General features: G+C 39.6%; 2 protein-coding genes across 5 annotated transcripts in view; one reads left to right on the forward strand and one right to left on the reverse strand.

Moving 5' to 3' along the window:
- Nucleotides 1–339: 339 nt before the first annotated feature.
- On the forward strand, nt 340–22,066 carry CD164 (CD164 molecule). The gene is made up of 6 exons (XM_042480401.1): nt 340–712; nt 11,816–11,902; nt 13,833–13,913; nt 17,812–17,871; nt 18,976–19,056; nt 19,401–22,066. Exons 1-6 carry the CDS (start codon nt 619–621, stop codon nt 19,556–19,558), a joined length of 561 nt encoding a protein of 186 aa, XP_042336335.1. The 5' UTR covers nt 340–618; the 3' UTR covers nt 19,559–22,066.
- Nucleotides 22,067–23,679: 1,613 nt separating this feature from the next.
- Nucleotides 23,680–27,595, reverse strand: part of LOC121918885 — an 88,188-nt gene continuing 84,272 nt past the window's right edge. For all 4 annotated transcript variants that reach the window (XM_042444904.1, XM_042444905.1, XM_042444901.1 and 1 more), the window contains 3 exons: nt 27,450–27,512; nt 24,541–24,668; nt 23,680–24,236 (listed from right to left, as the gene is read on the reverse strand). In XM_042444904.1, coding sequence (XP_042300838.1) covers nt 24,138–24,236; nt 24,541–24,668; nt 27,450–27,512 — 290 coding nt within the window. In that variant the 3' untranslated portion in view covers nt 23,680–24,137. The remainder of the gene's footprint in view (nt 24,237–24,540; nt 24,669–27,449; nt 27,513–27,595) is intronic.

The raw sequence follows: 27,595 nt of genomic DNA on the forward strand, positions 1-27,595 counted from the left end.
GGTTGAGAACCACTGAGTCTGGAGTTTTTAAACAGAGGCTGGATGTCCATCTTTTGAGAGTGCTTTGACTGTGATTTCCTGCAGGGCAGAATGGGGTTGGACTGAATGGCCCTTGGGGAGTCTCTTCTATGATTCCAGTCTGGGGCACCTGGCTCCCTCTGAGGGGAGCAACGGTTAACGGTTAACACCTGTTCGCCCCGCCCCCTTACGTCACGCGCGACGCCATCTTTTGCACCCGCTAGCAGCACTAATCCCGCAGTGGGGCCGTTAAGAGGCCACGCCCCCTTTTCTCAGCATCTCCAGACCAGCAGAGCCTTCTAGCCAGTTCGGAGGGGGCCACGTGACGAGGAAACGTCTCCCTCTCCGCTCCGCTGGGCTCCTCCCTTCAGAGGACTGTTCCATCACAGCAGAAGGGGGGGAAGCTTATGGGCGGAACCGTTTCTTTTTCAACGACGAAATTGAAGTAGAAAGGGGGGGGAGAGGATATTGTCTGCCTGAGCGGGCGCGCCACTCCCTCCGCTCTCTCGCGTCACGTGACGCCACGCTGGAGGCGGTTTGGACGGCGGTCGAAGCGTCGCTGTTTCTTTTCTTCCTCGTTGAGGCGAAGCCATTGCCGCCATGCGCTGCCGCTGGGCTCCCTTGGGCTGGGCGCTGCTGCTAGTCCTGGTGGTCCTCTCCTCCTCTTCGCTGGGGACGGATACCGACGAGGAAGGTGAGCCGGCGGAGGGCGGGAGGGAGGTACTCTTTGCTGCATCCACATTGGAGAGATAGCCCGGTTTGGCAACGCTTTAACTCTCTGTCTGGCTCTCTGCTATGGAATTCTGGGAGGAGTGGAGGGCAGCTGAGAACGTCCAAGGAGAGGGAAGCCCAGATCCCAGGGAGCCTTGCTTTTGGGAAGCGTCTCCTTCGGTGGGCTTCCTTGAGAAGGCTCCCCTTCCGTCTGATGAGCCGTTGCCCTTCTTCCTTCAAAGGTCCCTTTGGCGGGTGAGAATCAATCCCAGGGACTAAGGCCTAGGCCCAGCTCTTTCCGGAGCCAGTGCGGCGGCATTCTGGTCTGAATCTTGAGCAAGGCAGACTCAGCCCCTCCCGGAGGAAGGCAGTGGCAGACCTCCTCTGAACAGAGCTTGCCAGAACGAAGCGCCAAACAACCTTTAGGGTCACCGTAAGAGAGAATGTACTGGGGGAGAGGGGGGGGGGGGGGGGGGGGGGGAGACTGCAGCATTTATCTGCTCACTTTGGGATATAGATATATATATATATATAGACAGGTTAAAAAAATCCTGTTCCCCGTCGTCTTTAAAGCTGGTTATGCATAGGGTTTTACAGAGAGTTTTAAAGGCCCTTGCCCAGTAAGTGGCTTAGTGCAGGGTAATGTACACCTCCCCAAAATAGTGCTATGCATCTCCCCATGTGGACTTTGTTTGAGAGGCCTTTCTTCAGTTCATTTACCTTAAAAGAAATAAACCTCACAGTGGTGCTCCTGACGAAGGCCGGTAAAGATGACTGATCTTGTGTTGCAATGTTTTGTGAGCACTGGGTCTGCCATTAGGAATAGTCTAGATCCATGGCTTTCACATTTTGGACTCCCAGAACCCCATGCCAAAGGCCAAAACATCTGGAAGGCCAGAGGTTGAGAAGCACTGATCGGGTGCTTCTCAAACTGATCTTTGAATTTCCCAAAATCTTCATGTTCATCTTCATTATACACAAAATTAAGTTCAAAAACATAAGTGGAGAAGTATTGAAAAGCATTGCACATTATACAGCTGTGTAAATTGAATGGGTCTGATAGTTATTGAGCTGGTTTTGCTGTACAGATATGAATGCATAATAGGTATGAAAGATAAACTCATGTTATTCAATCACAGCTAAAAAAACAAAGCCCAAGGTAAACTATATCGGAGGTTTTGGTAGGGCAGAGAGGAAGGTTAGAAAAGACAGGGAAGTAAAACAGGTGTGAAGTTTGTCATCGCTAATATAATTCTCTTTGTTCTTGTAACTGTATGATTGCGTAAGTAATAAAGATGCAAAATGGTAGTTAAGAAATCGTTTTATTTACTACAAACAGAACTTTATCTTGGGCATATTCTGTAGGGATCTCAACACTGACACATGATAATCTTTCTATTATTGCGTCTGTCGTTGGAAGGATTTGTTTCACCAAGGTATTCCAACATGCAGCTGTCATAAAACTAAGCCTTGTTCAGTTGAGCATTCTGTGGTGGAAGATGCCTAGCACTCTCTGAACAATATGACCTGGTGATATAGCGAGTCCAGAATCCCTGGACATAGTTGTCATATTGATACAGTGGGAAATGTGCATATGTTATTCTTAATCACAAATGCCTATTAAGCAATAAGTAAACTGGGAGATAACCGAGATATGTGTAAGGGCATGATAACATTGCCTGCTTTTTATTCCTTTGCTAGATAGGTATAACTTAGACTCAGTCTCTCCTCTCCTTTCCCCCCATGCCACCCCAGCAACACACACCGGGTGGTCAAATTGGCCTCAGATCTTTCTTGGTCATTGCTGTTGACTTAAGTGATATTAAGTGACTTAAATTGATGATACCAGCAAACAAAGCTACTTTATTATTGGCTCTTAGTTCCTTTATGAAGTAAAAACAAAAAACACCAGAACCAGTACAGATCCTTGAAGGAAGATATTCTTTTTGTGTACATATTTGATTCATGTGTGTGTTCACGTTTTCAAAAAACTCTGAAGGGGCAATGAGATAAAACTGCATAAACCATGTAATTCTTTCTCAGTGGAACCTGTTGCTTTTAAAGCTTGATAATTTTATTTTTTACTTCTGTTTTCCATCTGTTTATGCAAAACAGACAAGCTAAGTGGCTTGTAATTTCCTCTTGTTAAAACTTAAGAGTTGCATTGGATGCTTTCAGACATGGACTAGAGAGAGTGTGATCTAAGGGACATGTTAAAAAGGTACATAATCTTTTTAAGAGAAATAGGCCAAACAGGAAAGGAGGTGGAATAGCATTATATGTCAGGGATATTTACACCTGTGAAGAGATCCAGGACTTAAATCCTGGAAGCCAGGTGGAGAGCATCTGGATAAAAATTAAAGGAGACGGAAACAACAGGGATGTTATGGGAGTCTTCTAATGACCCTCAAGTCAGACTGAGGAACTGGATGATGCCTTTCTAGAACAGATGACCACACACTAGTGATAGGTGACTTCAGTTATGCTTATATTTGCTGGAAATCAAACTTAGCCAAAACTTTAATGTCTAGCAAATTCCTCACTTGCTTGGAAGACAATTTCATTGTTCAAAATGTGGAAGAGGCAACAAGAGGATCAGCTGTTTTAGATCTGATCCTAACCAACAGGGATGACTTGACTAATGGGGTGCAAGTGGTGGGATCATTAGGTGGGAGTGTTGATTGATTGATTGATTGATTGAAATTTTATTTATATACCGCCGTTCCTATGATCATGGCGGTTTGAGTTTGTTATACAGTGGAAAGGAGAGGCCAGGCAAAGTCAGACACGCATTCTAGACTTTAGGAGAGCCGATTTCAATAAACTTAGAGAAATTCTGGAGGTGATCCCATGTTCAGGAATACTAAAAGAGAAGGGAGTTCATGACAGACGGAAGCTTCTCAAAAGGGAGATACTGAAGGCACAATTTCAAACTACCAGCGAGGGGGAGAAATGGGAGGTTTCTCGAGAAACTGGGATGAGGACTGAAGAACTTTCAACTGAGCTACATTTTAAATAGGAGGTGTATAAGAAATGCAAAAGATGGGAAATTACCAAAGAGGAATTCAAACAAATAGCCAGCACTTTATCCCTATAAGTCAGAAAACGCAGAATGTGCTCATGCTTGCTAGAGAGCCTAAGAGCAATAAAAAGGGCTTTTGGGGGTATGCCTGTAGCAAAAGAAAGAAGTGGTAGGGCCACTGTGGAGAAGATGGCAAAATGCTAATGGGACAGAGAAAAGGTAGAAAAGGATGAAAGAATAGGGGGTATGCTTATCAAACTTGCAGATGACACCAAATTAGGAGGAATAGCTAATACCCTAGAGCACGGGATCAAAATTCAAAAGGACATTAATAGATTATAAAGCTGGGTCAAAACTAACAAAATGAACCTCAACAGGGAGAAATGTAAGGTACTGAATTTGCGCAAAAAAAAATGAAATGCATAGATATAGGATTGGGAGGGAACACCTGGCATAACAGCAGTAAATGTGAAAGGGATTTGGGAGTCCTAATAGACCACAAATTGAACATGAGTCAGCAGTGTAATGCAGCAGCTAAAAAGGCCAATGTGATTCTAGGCTGCATTAAGTATAGTGTCAAGATCAAGGGAAGTATTGGTCAGGCCTCACCTGGAATACTGTGTCCAATTCTGGGCACCACAGTTCAAAGAGGATGTTGACAAGCTGGAATGTGTCCAGAGGAGGGCAACTGAAATGGTAAAGGGTCTGGAAACCGTGCCCTATGAGGTGAGGCTTAGGGAGCTGGGTATGTTTAGCCTGGAGAAGAGAAGGTTAAGAGGTGATATGATAGCCCTGTTTAAGTATTTGAAGGGATGTCATATTCAGGAGGGAGCAAGCTTGTTTTCTGCTTCTTCAGAAAACAGAACACAGAAGGATAGGTGCAAGCTCCAGGAAGAGAGATTCCACCTCAACATTAGGAGGAACTTCCTGACAGTAAGAGCTTTATGACGCTGGAACAGACTCCCTCAGAGAGCAGTGGAGTCTCCTTCTTTGCAGGTCTTTAAACAGAGGCTGGAGGCCATCTGTTGGGGGTGCTTTGATTGTGAATTCTTGCATAGCAGGGGGTCGGACTGGATGACCCTTGTGGTCTCTTCCAACCCTATGGTTCTATGTGTATTTTTCCTACAGTATATATAATTTCATTTACTCATATTTGGACAAGACCTCTGTTTTTCTGAAGGCAGTTGCTTTTTCTTAATACAGTGGGCCCTCTGTATCCGCAGACTTCCTATCCGCAGATTTAAGCATCCACAGTTGCGAAGGTGGAGGCAGCCACGGAGGAGGAGGAGGAGGAACGGGGAGGGCGAAGGAGGGAGGAGCGGGAGGAAGAGGGCGAAGGAGACAGGAGGAAGAGGAGGAAGAAGAAGAAGCGGTGGTGGAGGTCTCTTGCCACCAGCCGCCTCAGGTGAAATCAAGGGAGGATGCATGGTGTCCCCAGTAGTGGGGGCAATGGGACTTGAGCATCTGTGAATTTTGTTATCTGTGGGGGAGAATAGATCCCCCATGGATACCAAAGGCCCATTGTAGCTTCCTTGACACTGCTCATAATCCCACTGGTCACTTTTTGGACTTTTGTGCTAAATTTTCTGACCTGTTTGGTATATAGGAGTTTTGAACATTGCCAGATATCCTAGAGAGATTTATACCATAAATGTCCCCTCTTACTTCCTTTTTGCCAGTTGCCTTATTTTAAAATGTTTCCTTTTTGGAAGTTCACTCTGATTATATTGGACTTGAGAATTTTCCATTTACATGTAAATTAATTTGATTATACATTTTTAAAAGTCCACTTAACAGAAACCCTGTAATCTAGATTATCTCTAACTATCATTAATCTTTGTGAAATTCTCTATCTTCTGTTTTTCAAATAGTTGTGAAGCTTTGACAGCAACAACTTCTACAGTCAACCATTATACTACATATTAGATTAATGATAAATCCAGTGTTGGAAATATTCTGGTTTGGATTTTCCATTGACAGACCTGGCTACCATGAATTTGCATAATTCCTGTTCTAAAGGTTTTAGGCGTGTAGTCATCACCAAAGCTATGTAACATGAAGAAATAGCCTTGGCCTGTCAATTTAATTAATTAATACTGCTGTCATTCCTCTTCCTCATATTTTTTTAAAAAACCTTTTAACATAAAGGGAAGATCTTTCAATCGCTTGGTTATGTTCAACGCTTTCTGACTTGGACTGCATTTGCACTGCAGAAATAATGCAGTTTGACACCGCTATAACTACTATTGCTCCATGCTATGGAATTCTGGGGTTTATAGTTTTGTGAGATATTTTGCCTTTTCTGTCAGGTCTGGTGCCACAACAAACTACAAATCCCAGGATTCCATAGCATTGTGCCAAGGCAGTTAAAGTGATGTCAAACTGCATTGATGTCAAGCTGCATAAGGTCAACTTATTAGAAGATCAATAGTTTCACATTTGAGTTTTCAACAAATCTTGTATAGATGGGTATCTGAACCCATTGACTTAATTTTAACTTAGTCTGTAAGCTCTCTCAACATATAAAAGGAAGTGTACAGTTAATATATATGTATATGCTGAACCCCTGCAGTCAGAATGGTTAGTTTATGACCCTTCAGATGCAACTTATAGTAGGTGCAGTTCAGCAAACTCCAAAGAGTCATTGGTTGCCATCCTCTGTTTTAACTCCCCATAAAAAACACAAAAAGTAGGAACAAAAGAAGAAGAAAAAAACTCAAATACTTAACGATTTCCAAACATAGCTACATAATTGTAGCAGAAGAGATTTTACATTTAGTAGAGCCAGTCTGCATTATCGTGTGCTAATCTGTTTGGTAATCCATAGTTTACTAGTAATCTGTGATTTATATTTAATCTTTTTGAGTGGGTGTGAATTGTGATTTTTTTTTTTTAAATAATCATAAAATCCCAAACTTTCTTAAGCAGTCCTGTAGAGCTGGGATTGTAATAACCTAAGGGCTTTGGGTCAGATTTCAGGTCAGTACCTGAACTGACTTTCAATCCAAAACACCCTCTAGAAATAATCCAGTGTGAGATGCCTTTAACTGCCCTGGCTGAATACTAGGGGATCCTGGGCATTGTAGTTTATTGTGGCACCAGAGCTCTCAGACATAGAAGGCTCAGTGTATCACAAAGCTCCAGTTCCCAGAATACCTTAGGATTTAATCAAGGCAGTTAAAGTGGTCTCAAACTGGATTGTTTCTGCAGTATGTTTTGGACCTTAGTGGCCCTGACAACCCACTCCAGTTGAAAGTTGGGGGAGTGCTACCCTGTTGATCTTCATGGCTCTCTTGACAGCTTTCTACACTGTTGATAACAGAATCTTAGTAGAGTCGCTTTTCTGTTTAAGGAAAGTAGATGGTCTCTATTGGATGGCAGTTTTTCACAGGTTCTGGAGAGTAGTAAGGGTGGGGACTCCTAGCCAGCCCCCTGGCCATTAAGCTGTCTGGTACACTAGGGTTCCATCATTTCTCCCATGTTGTTCAGTATTTATATTGAGATCATTGTGAGTTTTGGTATGGGATGCCATTTGTATGCTAATGATGCTCAGCTGTTTTTGTCCTTTTTGTTGGGGTCGGTTAGAACTATTGAGGTGGATGCTGTAAAGGGCTGAATCAAGACCAGTTAACTGAAACTGAACCTTATTAAAACAGTGGTTCTCTGGATTGGTGCTTTTCAGGTCCAACAGCCTGCTGTGGATGGGTCTGTTGTGCTCTCCCTGAGGAAATAGGTGTATAGCTTGGCAGTATTCCTACAACCTACCTATATCTCCAGAGTTGCAGATGAACTCAGTGGTTCAGAGTGTCCAGGTGCAGCCATGAATTTTCCTGGACAGAGATAATTTAGTCAGAGTAGTTTAAGTATCAGTTACATACCTGTTAAATTACAGCAGTGTGTTCTGTATAGGGCTTCCCCTGAAGATAAATCAAAAGTCGCAGCTAATGCTAAAATGCTATTGCTAGCCTGCTGACCAGAACATTATATAACAGTGGTCTTAAAGGAATTGCACTGGTTTTCATTAACACTTTCAGTCCAAATTCAAGGTGCTTGTTTTACCATCTAAAGCCCAGAACAACTTGAGACCTGCATATCTGAAGGAGCACCACTCCTCTATACGTACAGTACCTCCCTAAGGATTGAGGTCTGTGGGTGGTGCACTCCTCAAAGTCCCATTAGTGGAGGGGGGGGGGAGAGACAGTATGTTGTATGAGGGCATGGGAAAGAGACTTCTCTGTTATGATATGAAATTGGTGTAGTGCCCTCCCCGTAGAGGCCCATTTGGCAGCAACCTTGGTTTTACTTTGGTGCCAAGTTAAAACAAGCCTTTGAAGGGTCTAATGGTTTTATCCAATTTTAACATGTACATATATTTTAGCTGTTCACGTAACAAATTGTTAAACAGTTTAATGTGTTTTTAGATGAAAAAAACTGTTAATGTGCTTAATATTAAATTCTGAAATTGATTTTGTTATACATTGCTCTATGATCTTTCTAAATGAATATAAATATTAAAATTTTAATAAGATATAATTTCTTGTCCTGTCTATTTTTGTTGGTTTTTCAATCATCATCTTTGAAAGAAGATTGTCTTTCTGTCTTTTGCACCTGAGACAGCCTTCAGCTTCTTTACAGTCCCTCTGTTCTACTTTTGCATTTTTTTCAGGTGGCAGTCCAGCACTCTCCCATATATATTCATTATGCAAAGGGATTTTGTAGCAACTTTGAGACTAACTGTGCAAGAGAAGTTGTAGAATAAGATTTCATAGACTTGGTCTATTTGCTCAAATTCGTGTATTGAACATTTAGAAAAATGATATACTTTCTCTTTCACTTTCTGTATTGTCATTTTTCATAGCCATCAGTATCAACAAGTTGGAATATATTTACTAATAGATCTGACCTTTTAGGGTTTTGCATCCCACTGTTAAATTTATTCTTAGTTTATATCCTGCTTTTCTATGAGGAGAACAGGAGACAGTTACAACAAAACGATTACAATAAAATTAACTACAGCAAGTCCTTATTTACATTGTAAAAAATCTTAAATAGAAAAGAGCAATTCCTTCTTGAATAATTCTCTAGTAATGCCATAGATATTTATGGAAAATTTAGAAAGCTGCTTTTGGTTCATCTCTATGTTGAGAATGGCTTTCAGTGTCAGCAAGAAATGAGGTCTGGTTTTAGCTTACCTTAAGCTCATAGGTATGGTGTTGTCCTGTGTCAAAGAGGCTGAAAGCCAATTAACGCATTCAGTTTATGCAGGTACAAAGGTATTAGCTCACATCTTAGTACTCCATGTAATGCGATGTTTGTTATCGCCAAAGCTGCTTTTCTAGGCAACTTTTTTCCCTCCTCAGCACTGCAGTAGTTAGTTCAAACTAGAACAGACCTAGTAAATCAGTGGAATTTTTTTTTTAAATTTTTATTTATTTATTCAAAATTACAAAAACACAGACCAACAGACGTATAAAACCAACACACAAACATTAAACATATAATGCTGCTAGTGTGAAGCAGTAACAACATATAACGCTTTTTGTAATATATTACCTGAAATATCTTTGAGTCTTCCTTAGCAATTTCTCTAACCTTACAGTAACCCAATTATTCATTTCCCATATAGAGTGGTTAATTCTTAATCTAAATATGCTTCCTATATACCTTCCTTTCTTTCCACACTTTATGTACATTATATTAAATTGAGTAAAGACTGATTCTATATTATCTAGCAATAATAATCAATGATGCAGTAGAGCAAGAATCATTGATATTAATCTTCCAATATCTATTCTTTAGTTTCATTTTCTAGTATCTCTATACTTTATAACACACAGCCAGTCTTCTTCTGTTTTTTCTTTTGTTCTTCCTTTCATCAAAGTTGTTAATATATCCATTTCCATAGCTTCATATAAGCTCGATAACCAGTCTTCTAATTCGGGTATTGCTGAGTTCTTCCATGATTTGGCAAATGTAATTCTAGCCAACGTGACCATATATAATATGATACGTTTGTGTTTTTTCTCAACTTCTTTTTCCAGTTCCGAGGTCATATTCAATAAGAACAATAGTGGGTCAAATGGAAGTTTCTGGTCCAGAATCTCAGACATTGTTAGATGAATTTTTTTCCAGAATCTCTCAGCTTCTTTACAGATCCACCATAAATGAAAGAAGTTTGCATCTACTTTATTGCACTTCCAACAAGCCGCATCTTGTTTTTTGTAAACCAAATTGATCTTGTGAGGAGATAAGTACCAACGGTGTAACATTTTAATAAAGTTCTCTTTATAATTTTGACAGAGTGTGAAGTTCTTGGAGTTCAAACAAGCCTTTCCCCATTTCTCCAGTTCTATGACTTTACCCACGTCTCTTGACCACTTTATCATTGTGTGTTTGACTGCTTCGGTTTCTAAGTCTCTCTTTTGCAGAATCTTATAATACTTAGAGATATGTTTTGTCTTTTTATCAAATATGACTTTGTCTATTTCATTGTTGGTTGCATCAATTCCAACACTTCTACTGTCCTGGTTGAATCTTGCTGATATTTGTTTATATGCAAACCAGTCATTAATGATTTTTTCTGCTTTCATTTGTTCAAATGACTTTATCTTAATGTTTCCCTTTTCCAATAGAGTTTTATATGTGGGGTAATTGATTTCTTGATTAACTTTTGTTCGTGGGAAGAAGGCTTCTTGTGGAGAAACCCATGTTGGCATTTTGATATAAAATAGTTGTTTAATTTTCATCCATGAATTTAACAAGGAGTTTCTTACAAAATGGTGTGTAAAATCAGTGGAATTTTCATATGTGTTTATCTTTTGGCAGTTGATTTGTAGGTCTCCTCTAGTTGGGATTAGCATTTCAATTTAGGCCCAACAATTTCTCAGTTACAAAATACTTTTAGTTGTCCCCCAGTGGCTGTGTCACCTTAGCTCCCATAAATGTTCTCCTACTACTCCCTCTGAGAGTCATGAGAGCAATTCTTCCTGGATTGTATGTACAGTCAAGCCTTTTTTTTTTAAGCTAAGAGGTATGTGAGGGGAAGTGTAGTCTGCCAAGATGTGGTGTGGAGAGTGTTTGGCCCCCAGAACAGCTGTGGTTGCCCAGCCTGTCTTACAAGAATTACAAAAAGTGTTACATCAAATTAGTCTCACTTTTCTTAAAGCTGTGCTGGATATTGTGGCAGTAGTCATGTATGTATCCCATTTACTTGTAAATCATAGGCAGGGGTAGTTAGTGAACTGTTCTGCCTCTGTTTCTTGTAGTCTTGCATGCTGTCACATGAGGTACTTGTCTTCCAGTTCAGTTACTGGAACTGAGCAGGGCTGGTGATAAAAGTACCTGGGATGACGGCTCATGTGAAGGGTGTGCGTGCGTGCTGGAGAGTGTTACATCTCACTTCTCCAATATTCTATTTAGGTTACAATAAGATGCATACATATGTGCATGTTCTTCATATATGAACTGGGAAGCCATCAAAACAGATACAGTGGTACCTCGGGATACGAAATACCCAGCTTACGAAATTTTCGGGATACGAAAAAATCCCATAGGGAATTATTGTTCCGGGTTACGAATGTTTTTTCGGGTTACGAAAAAACTTTTGGTGCTTTTTTCGGCTTTTTCGCACGGAATCGCGGCTTTTCCCCATTAGCGCCTATGGCAATTCGGCTTACGAAGGCTTTTCGGGTTACGAAAGCGGCCGCGTTACGAATTAATTTCGTAACCCGAGGCACCACTGTATAGCTATTTGATCATATGCAGATATCGCACCCCAGAAGGTATAGATGAGTCTCTTGATCCACAGACTCAAAGGTAACCAACAAAACTAGTGGCTAAATTCTGAATGTGAGTAGGTTAGTTCTACCTCTGTGTGGTTTCTCTTGGCAAATATTAGTTTCTAAGGACTTCTAAGTATTGGTTTACATATAAGACACTTCTAGGTTGCAGTGGCGCCATAATCAGATGTCTGTAAATTTTGATGTTGCTTTTTTAAGTTCTAATCTATCAGTCATCTTGTGGGGTTCTATTTTTTTAACCTGTTCTTTTTTCTTTTCTTTTTAGATGCCTGTAACAATCATACCACCTGCAGTCTCTGCATTAGTAGTGTTGACCCATCTCATGGGAACTGTTCATGGTATCAGTGCAATGGTAATGGACTTACTTATTCAATAAAAGTATTTAATGATGATATTTTTATTATTGTTACTATTATTACTAATAGTATTTATTTATATTCTGCTTTTTCTCAAAAGAATCATGCTTTCCCCCCCTGGTGCTCCCAAAGGATATACAATAAAATATAAAAGCGCTAATTAAAAACAGTTTGAAAACAATTAAAAAAACAATTCACTGTTCATTACACTGAGCTGAAACATATAAATATTAATAAGTATCATTAATTTCTCTCTTATTACTAGTGGTTGGTACTAGTTGTGATAAATTTGGACTGTACTCTTTCAGTTTCAAAGTATGTGTGAAGTGGCATTTGTTGACACTAGTTGTTGCAGCCGTGCCTTGAGAAAAGATGAATAGACCTATGTGTAATTTGCGGTTTCCCCCTGAGTGACACAGTCTTTGTGTGGATGGGGAGAACGAAGGGTAGTCTGATGACCAAGAAGCAGGTTCGCTAGGGATTATAAAGTCAGCTGAAAAACTAGACCTGAGAAAACCAGAGTGGGATGCTATTGAAGAAAGCAGACAAGACAAAAACAGAATGTGGGCAAAACCTTATGTGGTGTGTTGGCATGAGAAAGTCTAAATGGTTGGCAAAAAGGAAACACATAACAAAGTAAGGATTGGAGGACTGGAACTAAGAAGGTGTAGAGTTACTGGGTCTTCAGATCAAAATCAGGTAGAAGTCTTGCTCATTTAAGATTGTGTGACTTCTGCTGTTGCTGTAGCATATAGTCCCATAACCCTGAGGAAGCAGTGAGGACCAAGGAGCAGAAGAATGTGGGAGATTACTTTTGCATATTAACCAGCCAATTCCTTGACATCAATTTTTCTTTGGAATGAGTCAAGTATGAACTCTGCTGGTTGAGCTTTTGGGCATTCTATAAAAGTGTAAAAAAAGTAATTCTAAAATACAGTATGGCTTATTTATGAGAGGCCATAAGGTTGTGTAAATGCAGTAGGGCTCTTTTCTGAGTTTTCTAAAGATTTTTCCTTTGCACCATAGTTCAGGAACATAAGAAGGAAGCCAGTATAATTATGCATAGAATTCCCAGCCAAACTTGGTCTCTTCCTTATAAAGCTTTTCAGATTTTCAGTGCTAATGTAAAGATCATTTAAGATTTGATCTTTAATTTGCTAGTTTTACTGTTTAACAAACAGAATCCTCAATTATACAGAATAAGAAATTCCACCTAAACTTTAGGATGAACTTTCTGACAGAAGAGCTGTTCAACAGTGGTGCTCACTCCCTCGGAGCGTGGTGGAGTCTCCTTCCTTGGATGTCTTTAAACAGAGGCTGGATGGCCATCTGTTGGGGATGCTTTGATTGTGAGTTCCTGCATAGCAGGGGGGTTGGACTGGATGGACCTTGTGGTCTCTTCCAACTCTATGATTCCATTATTTTAATTTATTTGTTAACATCACTGTTCCATGTAAAACTTTGGTAGATCATGGAATCAATTCATACTGGTAGCAATGGAAAAGTACCTTTAAAGCTGGTTACCGGCTGTGTTACTCTCCTTAGATAAGTTAGGGATGAAGCAGATGGGACAAAAGAAGCAACTAGAGGCCACTCCAACCCCAATTGTTCCAGGACCTGATGCTGCAGTGCTGAAGCCAGCTGCTGCTGCAGTCATAAACTGGCAGCCATCAGAAGCAGCTTTTTGCTGCTCCTTTTTGGACCAGATTCAAGCTACCTTAGGTGGCCTCAGAGCAAATTCCGGGCAGATTGGGGGTGTGCACTGTTTGAACACCATGTCTCCAAAGCACCTAGAAGGCACATTTGGCTTGTGCATTTCAGGACTTACGATTTCTAGTGGGACTTGTAGCCAGAGCTGTGTTTTTTAGATTTTCACTTTTGAAAAACTAAAGTGAAAATTCTTATACAATCTTTCTTTTTCACAAGGAACTACGTCCTTCTGCAAAAATTCAACAGAAGATGTTGTCAACTGTACTGTTATTACTTCTGAAAATGGAACATGTACGGGTGAGTATTTGCATCACCTCTTACAATGGGTTACTTGGAAATAAATCCTTTTATTTTAGGATCCAGCAACTGAGAAAGCTGTCGTGTCACGAGTCCAAGAGACATTTATTTTATATAATTAGGGTTGCCATAAGTGAGGACCTCCAAACCGGGACAAATGTAGGGCAACATTTTCAAATGTAGGACACATTTTTATAAAAATGGAGGATGCGCAAAAAATTTAGGTTTTTTTTTTAAAATGTTAATATAAATGCATGTTTTTAGGCATGATCAAAATGGAGGACATTTTGACATTATTCTTAGACAGATGGCAGAAATGTACTTGCTCTTGGGTTCAACTTTACTTCTCAGAAGTGTGCACTTGGGCAAGGGACTGTGGTTTTTCTTCACTGCGCATGAGTTTGTAAAAATCACAGCAAGTTACATTGGCCATGCCTCAGAGGCTTGTTGATATCAATATCACCACCACCACCATCATCATCATCATCACCACCACCACCACCACCACTATAATTGACCAAGAAAGGCAGACTTGTTAGCATTCAAAGCACCATAAATACACAAAAAATGCACTTGCATATATTTAATAATAAAAAATAATGAAAAAAAAAAAAAAAAAAAAAAAAAAAAAAAAAGCAATAATAAAAAATAATGTAATAAAACAAAAACGAGCAATAATAAAAATTAATAAAATAAAACAAAAACAAGCAATAATAAAATTAATGAAATAAAATAAAAACAAGCAATAATAAAAATTAATGAAATAAAAAATAAAAAGCAATAATAAAAATTTTAAAAATTAAATAAAATAAGTATTTTATATTTTTAAATATAATTTAAAAACCCCAAAAAACCAAGGCAGACCTGTCAGCTTTCCTCCTCCTGGCCTTCAGGCACCCTTCCTATGGCTTCTTCCTCCTCCTCCTCTCCCCCCTCCTCCTCCTCATGATGGCTGCCGCGGGAGGAAGGGAAGCAGGGCAGGCGCGCGCGCGCGGAGGGAACCTCTTTTAAGCCAGTCATTTTTATGGCCTTATGGTCAAGGCTGGTGTATCACTTAGGTTTGCACAACTCCTTTTCTGCTTCATTCTTTTCTGTGAGCATCTGTATCTGAAAGTTGTTACCTAGCTAGTAAACCTGCTTATCTGAAGTACAGTATCTGCTGGGGTTTGGTTCCAGGACACACCATACATACCATGGATACAAAAATCTCTAGTCCCGTTAAATACAGTGGCATAGTAAAATGGTGTCCCTTATATAAAATGACAAGACCAAAGTTTGCTTTATTTAATTTGTGTGTGTGTGCATGTGTGTTTGTTTAATATTATCAAGCCATGGATAATTGAATCTGGGGATAACAAATACGTAGATACAGAGGACCAGTTTGTACTTTCTTTATTACAAGAGAAGCCAAGGGCGCCACCACGACATGCACCACATTTTAGGGATCCAAGTGCAAGCTGCTCTTTGTGGAGCCCTTTCTGATATGAAGATAGCTCATCACCTAGAACATCTGTGCTGAGCACTTTGGACTGTTTGCCATTGTACCATGTACCTTTCTCATTTGCCTAGTAGGGGAATAACAGCAGCGTTCCAAGAAGTGCCAGGTGCAGTGCCTGCAACCCATCACCATCTTTAATTCCTTTGGCTGTACTGCACTGTGTTATGGCCCAAATGCACTTGGGAATAATAAATGTGGTGGTAATTACAACTACACACAACATTTCTTCTCAGAGTGTGAAGTCAAAGCTATTAAAAAGAAAGTACAGTGGGCCCCACGCTTGTTCCACTAGGCTGGCTACAGATGCAAGGGTTTGATGATATGTCAAACAGTCAATAAACAGATAAAGCAGCAGTCACTGAGTGCTTTGCTGCGCCCCATTGTGTGAGGATTTTTCCAGATAGCATTTCCCTCCCTCGTTATTTTGACCATGAAAAGGAAAAGAGGCCTATTGCCACAAAGTTTGAGTAACACACCTCGTCTTAAAGAGTGCAAATTGGATGATTTTGCTATTCGACAGTCTGTGATTCCTGTCTCTTCAGCTGCAGAAATCATATTATCTAACAAGTATTCTCCTTTAGCAGAGGAAGGTGACAAAGCTAATGAATTTTCAACAGGAGTTGCTGGTACCTCCCAAATAAGCTGTTTGTCTGTGGAATACTGTCAAAGGGAAGCCTCTCTTGTTAAACTGCTTTCTGAGCAATGCATTTTAATAGCAAGGACATTACAATTGATTAGCTCCAAATTGGAAACAGTGCTTAGGTTTTTAAATAAACTGGTGAGAGGGACTCCAGAAAAGCTCTCTGGCCAAGGTCCCAATTCTGGAACAGATAATACAGTTTCTGAGCAAATACAGGTGGCCTGATGTTTCAGCCTCTCTCTGTGGTCATTGATGTACATCCTAACAATGGCCAAATCCCTTTCTGGGGATCAATTTCAAGTGCCAACCTCAATAGTCATTCATCACATCTTCCGTTAGTGGAGTTGCTCTCTTCCTCTTCCATCTGTGAGAGGTTTCTTCTAAATTGCACTAAATCTAACGTGGAAGTTGAGTCGATAAAGCACATTTTTTTTGTCCTATAGCTATTATAATGAAGCACGCCAGAATTTGATTATTCCATTATTGAGAAAATTTGTTGTTCTGACCAAATCTATATCAGGCTCCTTTTGGACGATAAGTCCCCAAATGTAACATTGGTGCTTTACAGACCGCCCAAAAAGGGCAGTCTGCTGGCACCTCTGCTTCTGCCACTGGGAAGCTTCAGTCTCTAAACGGGGAGGCTTCCCGCCGGCCAAAAAAGCCGCAAAAAGTGGCTTCTTTTTCTGGCGCCCTTGTGACGCCACAAGGCGCCAATGGTGCACTTGCGACGTCACAAGTGGGCCGGGATGTGTGGACGCTACGTGTCCATCACATCAAAATGGCGGCGCCCGTATGTACAGGGCGCCGCCATTTTCTGCCCCCAGTACGTACTAGGATTAGCCTAGTATGTACTAGGGTTAGGGAGCGTATAAATGGTGTGCGTTCCTTAACCCTTTTGCCACTGCCGCCACGCTACAGACTGCAGGTCTGTAATGCGCCATTGGCTGTTACTAAATTTCTTTCAGAGGCAAAGAATTAGAGATAAAATTAGAGATAAAAGCTGATAGTAATTGTTTTATTGTGCTGCTTATTCCTTTTGGATGTTGTGTTTATTTTATGCTTGAGTCTCTTTCTGGATCTAATTATCATAGTAAAAGATGATGATGATGAAGAAGAAGAAACAGTCTTTCAAACGCTCTGCAAGGGTCATCTCTGTTAGACAGATTCTTACTATTGTGTAGACTCTATTAGGCCTAACAAAAAAATTAGTGTTTTTTAAATACTGTAGCATTATTACCATTAAAAGTATTATCCAGCAACATTTCCTTGCTTTTAACAGCCCTATGGAATGATCATATGGCAGCGTTTGAGGAACAGATGAGGAACAATAAGATGTCTGCTTAAGGGTAGACTCTTCAGAACATTCAGTGTACTCTGAATGATACTTAGACCTGACCCTCTTTTAGATTAAGGCCCTCAGGATTTAGTTGCCACTGTTATTACATGAGATTTTTTTTACATAACAGCCTCACAAGAATTTCCACAGCATAGCATGCTACTGAAAGCCATTCTAGTGTGCTTAAGGTGCTGGACAGGAAGTTCTAGTCCCCATTGTGAAGCTGACCAGGTGACTTTAGGCCAGTCACCTTTCTTTCAGCTTGGCCAATTTACAGGGATGTTGTGAGTAAAGGTAGGGGGGAGAGCTATTTGTGCTTCCATGGCTTCACTCTGGAAGATGCAGCTGTAAATGTAACAGATAAATAATAAATCAGCTTCTGTGTGGAAAGTGCTTTCTGATTCATTTTCTTTTTCTTTTTTAGATACCCCTAGCAATACTACCACAGTCAGTCCACCAGTCACAGCCAGCATGCCTCCCACAGGTAACAAACATATTTGCTTCAAAGTCATAATGGGATATAAAGGCTTTATTTGTTAGAGGCCTTTGTGAAAATCTGGTCATTGGCCCTCGCCTGCAACTCAGTATTGCTTTTCAGTAAATTGGATGAGAAAATGTGTAAATGAAGAACAATGTGCATTAAACATTCATATTAGTAGAGGGGCAGATAACAATATTGACCAAGTAAAACCTTGTGTATATAATGGCTGGTTACTGCATAAGTCAGACATTTCCATGGTTTCCCTACCCTTTTGACGTGTAGGAGCTAATATATTTGTGTAGATTTTGACAAGTTCTGTGCCCTTCTGCACATAAAGGACCTTTACTTGACTAGTCCTAGGTGTAGTCCCTTTCATCTATAAGAGTAGTTTCAAAAATGCTCATTGTTGACAAGCCATTTGGATTGAGGAGAGTGTAAATCCTGGGGGAGTAGAATATAATGGATTAACACTATCTGCAGTAATATATTTACTGGCAATATCTAAGAGAAAATGTAAACAGAAAAAGCTCAAGGAGTCTTGTCTCCAGGGGCCATCTAGTGTTAAGTGCATATACAATTTATAGTATGCTGTCAGTAGAAATGAGAATTGGAGGATAAGGTTAATCTTCTGTTCCTGTGGTGAAATTTGAGGAAAGGAAAAAGAGATCTGCTTTCTAAAATTCTTCCTCCAAACATAAGACAATAAATGCCTGGGTTTCCTGTTCCCCCTGCTGACCACCAGTCTCACCAACAAGGCTTTGGATCCACAGTGGCTGGAATCCTCCTGAACAGGAATCTTCTGATGGAGAATAAACTCACACTTGATTTGGGGGTCATCTTATATAAACCTAATGATGGAGTTTTCTAATAAGTATTTAAAGTTTATGTCTGTGTTATGTGCTTATAATTTTTGGATATTTTAATTGCCTTGGGCATCCAGATGTAGAGGAGGATGTCAGGCTTAAAATTCAGGTGGTTGCCTTATTTCCTGGATAAAATCTTCCACTGAATATGTTTACTGTGAGATGTAACTATATACCAGTAAGGTCTGTTAACTAAATAGTCAAGTTTCAACTTGAATAATTTTGGTGGCATTTTCTTAAATAGGTAATGCAACACATCCAGTAACCCAGCCTTCTAATGCTACAGTAATTCCCACTCGTGCTACAACTATTTCATCTACAACAGGTAAACTTTGTTTTATATCAAGATTTAATTCACTCATCTCATTAAGGTAGATTGTCCAAATATGTTCATTATTACATGAATAGTAGGAAAGAAAAGCAAAAATGAATTGCAGTATGTATGAAGCAAGTCAGAAAATTTAAGTTTAAGGGGAAGGATTGAGCAAATGGGTTTTATTCTAGATAGAGTTAGAAATAGTAGATTGATGAGATCTGGGTGACAATTGCTGCCTTTACCTCAGCTTGGCATGGAGCGCAGTTATTTTTTAAAACTAGAGGGAAGAATATAGAAAAGCCACTATACACTTTAACAGCCCATCACTAATAATTAATCCTTTTATTTGACAGGTTCTCCCAAGCCAACTTCAAAACCATCTTCTCACACATCGACCTTTGATGCTGCTAGTTTCATTGGTGGCATTGTCCTTGTGCTGGGTCTACAAGCAGTTATCTTCTTTCTGTATAAATTTTGCAAGTCAAAAGAACAAAACTATCATACTCTCTAGGATATGTTGCTTTAATGGACTTCTAATAGGTGAATATTTGTGGTTAGCTGCACCAAAAGATCTTTATTCCGTATAGAAGACAGTAATTCAAAATATTATTTTTCAAGGGTTTTTTTTAAAAGAGTATATATCTGCAACATGCTTGGAAGAAGGTTGTGTGAATCATGTCTCACTCTGCAAGATTATTTTGCAATATTTTGCATGAATCCTTATTGTCTGTCTTTAATTTCTTTAGCAGCTGCAACTGTGGGACCTTTTCCTTTACCTGACATGCCAAATGTAGACTTTAATTCTTAATGTGTTCAGTGCCAGCAGTATATTTAGTAGGTAATTGTACAATTGCAATGTCTAAATGAGTTAGTTTTATATGCAGTGTCCCTCATATAATTATTAAATGTGAATTGCCAGTGACTATTTGTGTGAAAATGATGGCTTTACCATGTTCTGCTAGAAGACTGGGATAAGTTTGTAGAATACTGTCATTTTTCTTAGGAATTATGGAAGCCCGTATTTTTCTATACTAGGTGTCAGAAGGGTAATTGTTTTCTAATTCAAGTGTAAGCAGCCATAGGAAGAATGATGATCAGAGAATACAAATTCCTTGGTGAATGAAGAAAGACCAGTGCCTTATGAGTAGGTTGCAAATTGCAGTGTTTGTGCCATCTTATTTGTTCAAGGGATAATGAATGTCATTCCATTAGCAGCTAATTACCTTTGATAGACACATGAATAAGCATAATTCTTATGTCATCTTTAACTAATTTTAGTAAAATAGAAGTGGAAAGAAAAAAGAAAAAAGTACAGCCAGTCTTCATATAGTGTTTTTAAAGTTATGTCTCTAGTTACTTGCCTTGGAACGTACAGCAACAGGCTTTATATGCAAGAGCACTAGTTTGTCATTTATGGATATTTCAAAGCCACTGCAATTGTGCATGGTTATGTGAATGATATTCTGTCCTCTTCTAGCAACCTATAGTTTCTCATTGTTAGTTTCATGAAGCATTGATTGTAATCATTATAAAACTGAACTGACTGAGTATTTGGGGTTATTTTAGCTTTTGATTGTCTATAGGTTTGCTGGTGTTTATTTTGCAAGCTGTATAGCACATGCAGTTTAAATGCTAGGAATTTAGCTTAATAGGTTTAAGTGTTATTCCTGGATGAGCTCCAGGAAAACTCATGGAGGAAATGCAATACTTGATATTAAGCTGATAGTGGTTTATGGCTTCCTGTGAAAATTTTAAGTGCATTTTATCTTCCAGTTTTTCTAGCCCTTCTAGCTTGAATAGAATTCACTTAAGTAATGTTATTATAGGAAGTTTGTTTGTAATATTTAGCAGATAGTACTGTAACCTGAAAGAACTTTCAGGCAACTTCACTCCTAAAAAAGACAATAAGCTCAGGTGTATGAAACAGTAAATTGACCACCCAATTTTCAGCAAGCAGCATGGCTGAAGTAGGTGGCATAATAGCCTTAAAATATTAATTTCCCCATCTCTTGTAGTTTCATAAATTGAAGATAAGTATTGGAATATATTCTAAGAACCAAACATAAAGTAATATGCTTATGCTCATTTAAAATATGCGCTTTTTACTCAGCCTTTGAGAAATGTATGCTTAGTGTGACTTAAAAGCTATTTAGTTTTCTTTTCTTACCAATTTTTGAATGGCTGATAATAGTTTGTCTTGTAAAATTGTAGCTAAGGTTTCTAAAATGTAACAGGGCTATACAATTCACAAATTTAAATTTGAGCCAATTTTGTTACTGAGCCAAAAGCAGCTGTTCAAAACACCACTAAATTGACATGTATTCTGTGCTAAGCGTTATGTATCCTCTTTCAAGTGCCTTAAATTTTCTTGTTGGCCTCATTCCTGTCAAGGAAGTATAGGGAAGGGAAGGAATCACTCAATTTGCCCCTTGGTGCCAACAATTGCTATTTTCCAAGAAATTTAGGAAATTCAGGTGTCACTGCTACTCTTCAGGAAGTCTGCATTTTCTACTTTGTTAACATACACCTACGTGTTTAGGACATTTTTGTTTCCATGTAATGGCATAAAGATTTGAGTTTTTAGAGCAAGCTGTATCAACCACGTACCAAACTCTGGCTTAAGACTGTGAGGGGATTCCCTCTTAAATACCTGCTTTTCCTTATCTTCTATAAATCGGTAGGTGAAAGCTATTTGGATCTCAATACTATTAGGCTGGCATTAGCTACAGTAATAGATTTTCATCACTACTTTCTGCTGTTTGAAATTTAGAATAATAAGGCTTTTAAAAATGTCCCTGTGTGGAATAGCTGATTATGAGGCCTCTACTTTTAAGGCAGTAAATAAATTGTGATTTTTCACTCCTAAGCAGAATTGTCCCTAAAATCCCCCATGTACAAGTGTGTTGCATTTGGAATGGAATGTTACAGAGATTACTATGTTGCATATGTGTTGTCTTCATTGGAAGAAATGCAAATTATTATTCACAGAACCAAAATTAATAAATTGCTTATGAATATGTCTTATTATCTCTTCACATCTGTTGATCTGGTCCACCTCATAAAAGACTGATTTTTTTAGTTTGACAAAATACAAAAGTGGTATATATCTTGCATGGTGGCTCTTGAGAAGGTCCAACAGAGTTTTCACTTAGATGCAAACATGGCACATCTTGTCCAAAATATACATGTTTATTACAGGCATTAAACTACTACCTCTAGACTTCATAGACTTAGTGCTGTGCAGATGATTAGTTGAGTTCCCTGTATGTTAGGTGTGAAGAAGGGTAAACTTGTCAGTGTAATATTGTGGCTCTGCCACTTTCCATCAGCATGTTGCCCATACACCCAAAATTCCCCCATGGTATCACAACCAGCTATATTCCTGATGTGAGTTACACTGCCTTTTAAAAGGCAGTTTCCTTGCAGTTCACTCCCAAGTCCTCCATATGTACAGTAGGCCCTTGGTGTCTGCAGGGGATCTGGAAGAGATTCCCTCCATGGCTACCTGGTTGGGAAAGTGGCCAGCAGCTGATAGCAACAGCCTTACTTACCAAATAGTGAGTTGCAACCAAGACACAGCGTTTGGGACAAGTCAGATCCAAGGTATACAAAACAAGGTCCTTAGAGCATACCAAAGAGTTCAAAAGTCAAAGGAGCTGTGGTCATCAGTCAATCCAGGGTTCCAGAGAACAGAAAAGTCAGGCAAAGGTCCAAAGATTCAATCCAAAGAAAGAGGCAAACAAGGAGTCCACAAAGAGAGTGCTTTCCACCAAGAATGCCAGTTAATCTCTGAGAAAGTCTTGGTGTTCCTCCCAGGTTTTTATCTCCAGCATTTCTTAGTGCAGCTACTCCTTAATTGGTTGGTGTTTCGTATGAAGTCTCTGAGATCATTACAGCCCCACGCTTTCTACCCTACGCTGGCTGTAAGAAGGCATGGGTAAGTTGGCCTCCTCCTCCGTGCCCAAGTTAGCAGGTGACTGCTGCCTGGATGCCAAGTTCCTGACTGTCTTCGTTGGCAGCAGCCTCTGCAGAACTGGGACCAGACTGAGGGTCAGGTTCCTCCATCTCCCTCTCTTCTTCTGAGTCCTCAGCAGGGCATGCTTCTAGGCTGGACAAAACAGTACCAAAATCCATGGATGCTCAAGTTCCATTGTCTTCAGTGGTGGCCCTGCCATCTTTGGTAACAATGGGACTTTGTGGCCTGGCCACCTGAAGCCTGCCTCATCATTCTCACCGTGGCAGGGGGCTGCCTCCTCTTCCTCTTTCCCCAACTACCTCCTACTTCCTCATCTTCCTCTTCCTCTGTGCTGCCGCCTTCCCCCCCCCCACCACTTCCTTTCTCTTCCTCCTACCCGCCTCCTTCCTTCTCTTCTAAGTACCATTTTGTATGGCACCTTATCCTGGCGGGCAGAGCAAGTATGCATGTGGCTGCTTATACTACTAGGACTCAAAGCAGGGGGTTTGAATAGTTTGTCAGACTGTACCATAACCTGGTAGCGCATTATTACCGAGCAAATATATTTTCCTGTAGGATGGCGTGATCCAAAATGCACTCCCTAACTTCTGTACTTATCTGAAATCTTTTTCTCTTATTTCCCTGCTAGAAAAAAAATACAGAAGCAAATCTAGTAGAATATGATTTATTAACAAGTTATAAACAACAAACATATGCAAATATTACTTTTACAGATCAATCCTATATGTGTCTACTCAGAAATGAGTCCCATTTAATTTACCTAGACCTAATCCTAGGTAGGCATAAGATTTATTTTTAAATTTTATTTATATCCTACCTTTTCCCTAGCACTCAAGGCAGGTCCCATCAAGTTAAGAACAAAGTGCACTAAAAACCTACCTGTATTTGATACAAATGTTTTTTAAAAATTTGAACAGCTCTATCAAAACGCTAAATATCATTAAACACATTGTTAGTAAAATGCTAAAAAATATAGTTCATTTAAAAGGACCTACCACAGTAACTTAAAAGACAAAGACCTGACTGAAAAAAGAACTTTCAGAATATAATTCACTCATTATTTAATCATACTGTCAAACTAAATGTCTGGACTACTTTCACAAGCAACCACATTTTATTTTTTAGATGTCTTCTCTCCATAGAGTAAAGTAGAACTTTCTCTGAGATCTGGTAAGAGAGCATCTATGACACTATTCCTTTCCCTAGAAGGCACCTGGAAACAGAAATGAAATTATTATTCTCACCTCCCGCATTGCAAATAGCTAACATTTCACTCCATTCTTTAGATCAGCTGGCTGCTATGGTTTCCATGAGCCAAAAAAATAGGTGCTTTCCTGAAATTATTGTGCTAAAGGACAATAGCAAAGCCCATGCAACAGAATGTCTAAAATGGTTCATAAACCATTATTTTAAAATACATATCCAAAAAAGCTTGGTTCACAACATACGGAGCATAATTCACTTCTTGCTTTGGATCAAGAAATTCACTTCTTGTTTTTTAATCCTTTGCTACTTACTGTCTTGGGCCTTGAAATCTTCTCTGACTTGCTCCTATCCATAGAGTCTGCAGCCAAAAGATTGTGCCTGATATCTCTGGTTAACATGCATGGTGATAGTCTTGTGCGCTGGCTCCCCAAAGCAGTGCCTAGAACATAAAGCACACATCTTTGGTTGGAACTTCCTTACATGCTGGTTAATTCACCAGAAATCCAGGAAGGTTATGGCTGTTTCATTCTAATTGTACATCTGCAGCCAAATAGTGGCTTGGTGACTACTCTCTGCCCTCTTGACATTAATAGGCCACAGAAGTGTGTCTTGGTGCTATCAAACTGCATTGTACTGGCAAGTTGTGGCACCAGACTCCCACTGAAAGTTGCCGTCAGAATTTTATATTCCACAAGGGAACTATTAGATTTTGGCCCACATGAAAAGGGTTAACAGTACTATAGAGCCATTTCATGGACCAGTCAAGCACCTGATGAGTGTTCTAGCTTGCCCTTCCCACAGACCTGCCTCCCCAACTCTTAACCCAATCCCATGCAACTACACAGTGGGACTTTTCTTACCCTTGGCATTTGAGTATAATTTCATCCCACAATTCATGGCTATGCTCAAAAGTACAGTTTGAAAACTTAATAAAGCACAGGTAATAAAAAGCTAGAATTTTTTTCAGCATTGACAAGGCTGAAAAGCAGCTGTTATTGTGAAAAACTGGAAACATAAAGAAGCTTCTTAGTATCTCAGTAGAGTTTCATTTGTAATAGAAATTCAATAAAAGAACAAGGCTTAGATCATTTTTCACAACCAGACTATCAAATGCAGTACAGAACTACCTTCTGGAGCCTGCTAGCACCTACATACTACTGGTATGTATTGTATTCTTTGTTAATACATGCTTTTGATTCTATTGCTTTGTTTAGAGATTTTTTTCCTAGAATATTCTTACAACAACTGTAGCTGATACTTGAATTGTGAATGAACTTTGATGCGTCGAACCAGGTGATTTGATTATAAAATAAGTTTAATGGAAGCACTGGTTGTATATCCACATCAGCTAGGGAATATCAATCTTTAAAGAAACAATACTTGCAAATCACTTGGTGGGATTGATTTAAGTGAGTGATTTCAAAGATGGCATTAGTCAGAAGATTGGCCTCCTTGAGAAAAAGGTCACATTTCTTCCCTACAATGCCTAACTGCTTGGGACTGCTCTATATGGCTTCAGTCTTCCCCTTCCATGCATTGAGAATGGTTACATTCTCAATGCATGGAAGGGGAAGACTGAAGCCAGGAGGCCTTGTCAGCATTGCACTTGAATGTGCCCTTGGTCACTCCCTGTAAGGATCATTATCTGGATGGTTCAGAGGACCAATCCACTTTACAGTTGGGACAAAACTTGTGCCAGTTCACATGGCAGGATTTTAAAAATCTAATATGTTGGTGCAAGAAGTTTAACTCCCAACTGTATGAAGTGAATTGCTCCTCCATGCCAGCCAAGAATAAACCAATCTCTCATTTGCTATCAGAATAATCAGAGGTCCTTTAGTAAACAAATCAAACGGTTCCTCAAATGTAAGAGTATGAGCTGAACTAGATTTGTTGCTAACCATGTGAATGCAGTTGGTATGCATTTTTATGTGATGTCTTTCTGTTTGCAATGGCCCTAAAATTGCTTTTCTGAAGCTGCTATTTTCATTGCCAAAGCATTCAAAGGCAACAAGTGAAGCTGCCTTTGAAAAGCACACCAGCTTTGAAAGAGCTGAATTTTAGCAGGATAATCAGTATCAAGCAAGGCAAGGAAAAACCAATAGCTCCCTGGTTGCAGCTCCTGCAGAAACAGTTTGACACTGCTTTAACAAGTATGACTCAGTGCTATGGTATTCTGGAACTTCTAGTTTTGAGAGATATTTAGCCTTCCCTGTCTGTCAGCTTTGGTGCCACAACAAATTACAACTCCCAGGAGTCCACAGCACTGAGCCATAGCAGTTGAAGTGGTATCAAACTGCATTACTTCTGCATTGTAGATTCAGCCCTCATATTCTTCTGCTGGGTTTTGCAGCCAAGCAACAAAACTACATGATACAGCTCCTTAAATTGTATCCCTCCCCCCCTTGGGCACTCTGTTTTACTCCATCTGCCAGAGAAAGAGCCACCTATTTTAACAAATTCTAATGTTTTAAAATAAGCTAACCATTGCTAAAACAACTAGAGAATAACTCCAGAGTGAATCCAGAAAGCCACAAGTGAACTAGCCAACTGAGTTAATCTGGAAACCTTAATGATTTAGACCACAAGTGAACTAGTTAATTTTTCAAGCAAAACCATGCCATTAATTGCATTCACTGAATCAAATCTGTTGTCTAGTTTGGCTCTCAAAGAAAAATGCCTTAAGGAAATGTAAAGTTATATGAATTTGAATCTGCTGAGAGAGTATGGTGAGACACCCTGCTGGGCAGTTACAAATGTATAACCTAGAATCACACACCTATGACTGTTTGTATTCATGACTCCTACATAGTCCCTACTTTGAGGGATACATAGAGACCATGGAAGTCCTGCAATCCCCATTTACTTGGAAATAGTCTCTGTGTTCAACAGGGGTCTGTTCCTCTGTCAGTTGGGGAGCAGCTGACTGACTCCCATTCACATAAGTGATATCCAGCACCAGAAGTCCTACCTTCTGCCTCTCATACTGGAGATCGATCATGGAAGGGAGTGGGAATCCCAATTGACTTCTTCTCAAAATCAACAATGGAACAGACCCCCATTGACCACTGTGACTGCTGCCCAGTAAATGGGGACTGGAATGCAATTCACTGCGTAGCAACACAACTATAGTGCTAACGTGTTAGTAACTACCCAATAGGATTTTGGCCTATGATAATACTAAAGAATGAGAGCTGATACTGGTATAATTCTTTGTTACCTGAAAAAGTGTGATGTATGCTACTGGCACTGCGTGAAAGATTAGCAGACTTTCTTCTCATTTCTGTGAAAACAAGAAAACAAATTTCCTAATCTGTAAGAAGAAGCCATAGAAATCACAAACAATATTAGGGGTCAGTAAAATTT

The sequence above is a fragment of the Sceloporus undulatus genome, chromosome 1 (genome assembly GCF_019175285.1).
Source record: "Sceloporus undulatus isolate JIND9_A2432 ecotype Alabama chromosome 1, SceUnd_v1.1, whole genome shotgun sequence".
Classification (NCBI taxonomy): Eukaryota; Metazoa; Chordata; class Lepidosauria; order Squamata; family Phrynosomatidae; genus Sceloporus; species Sceloporus undulatus.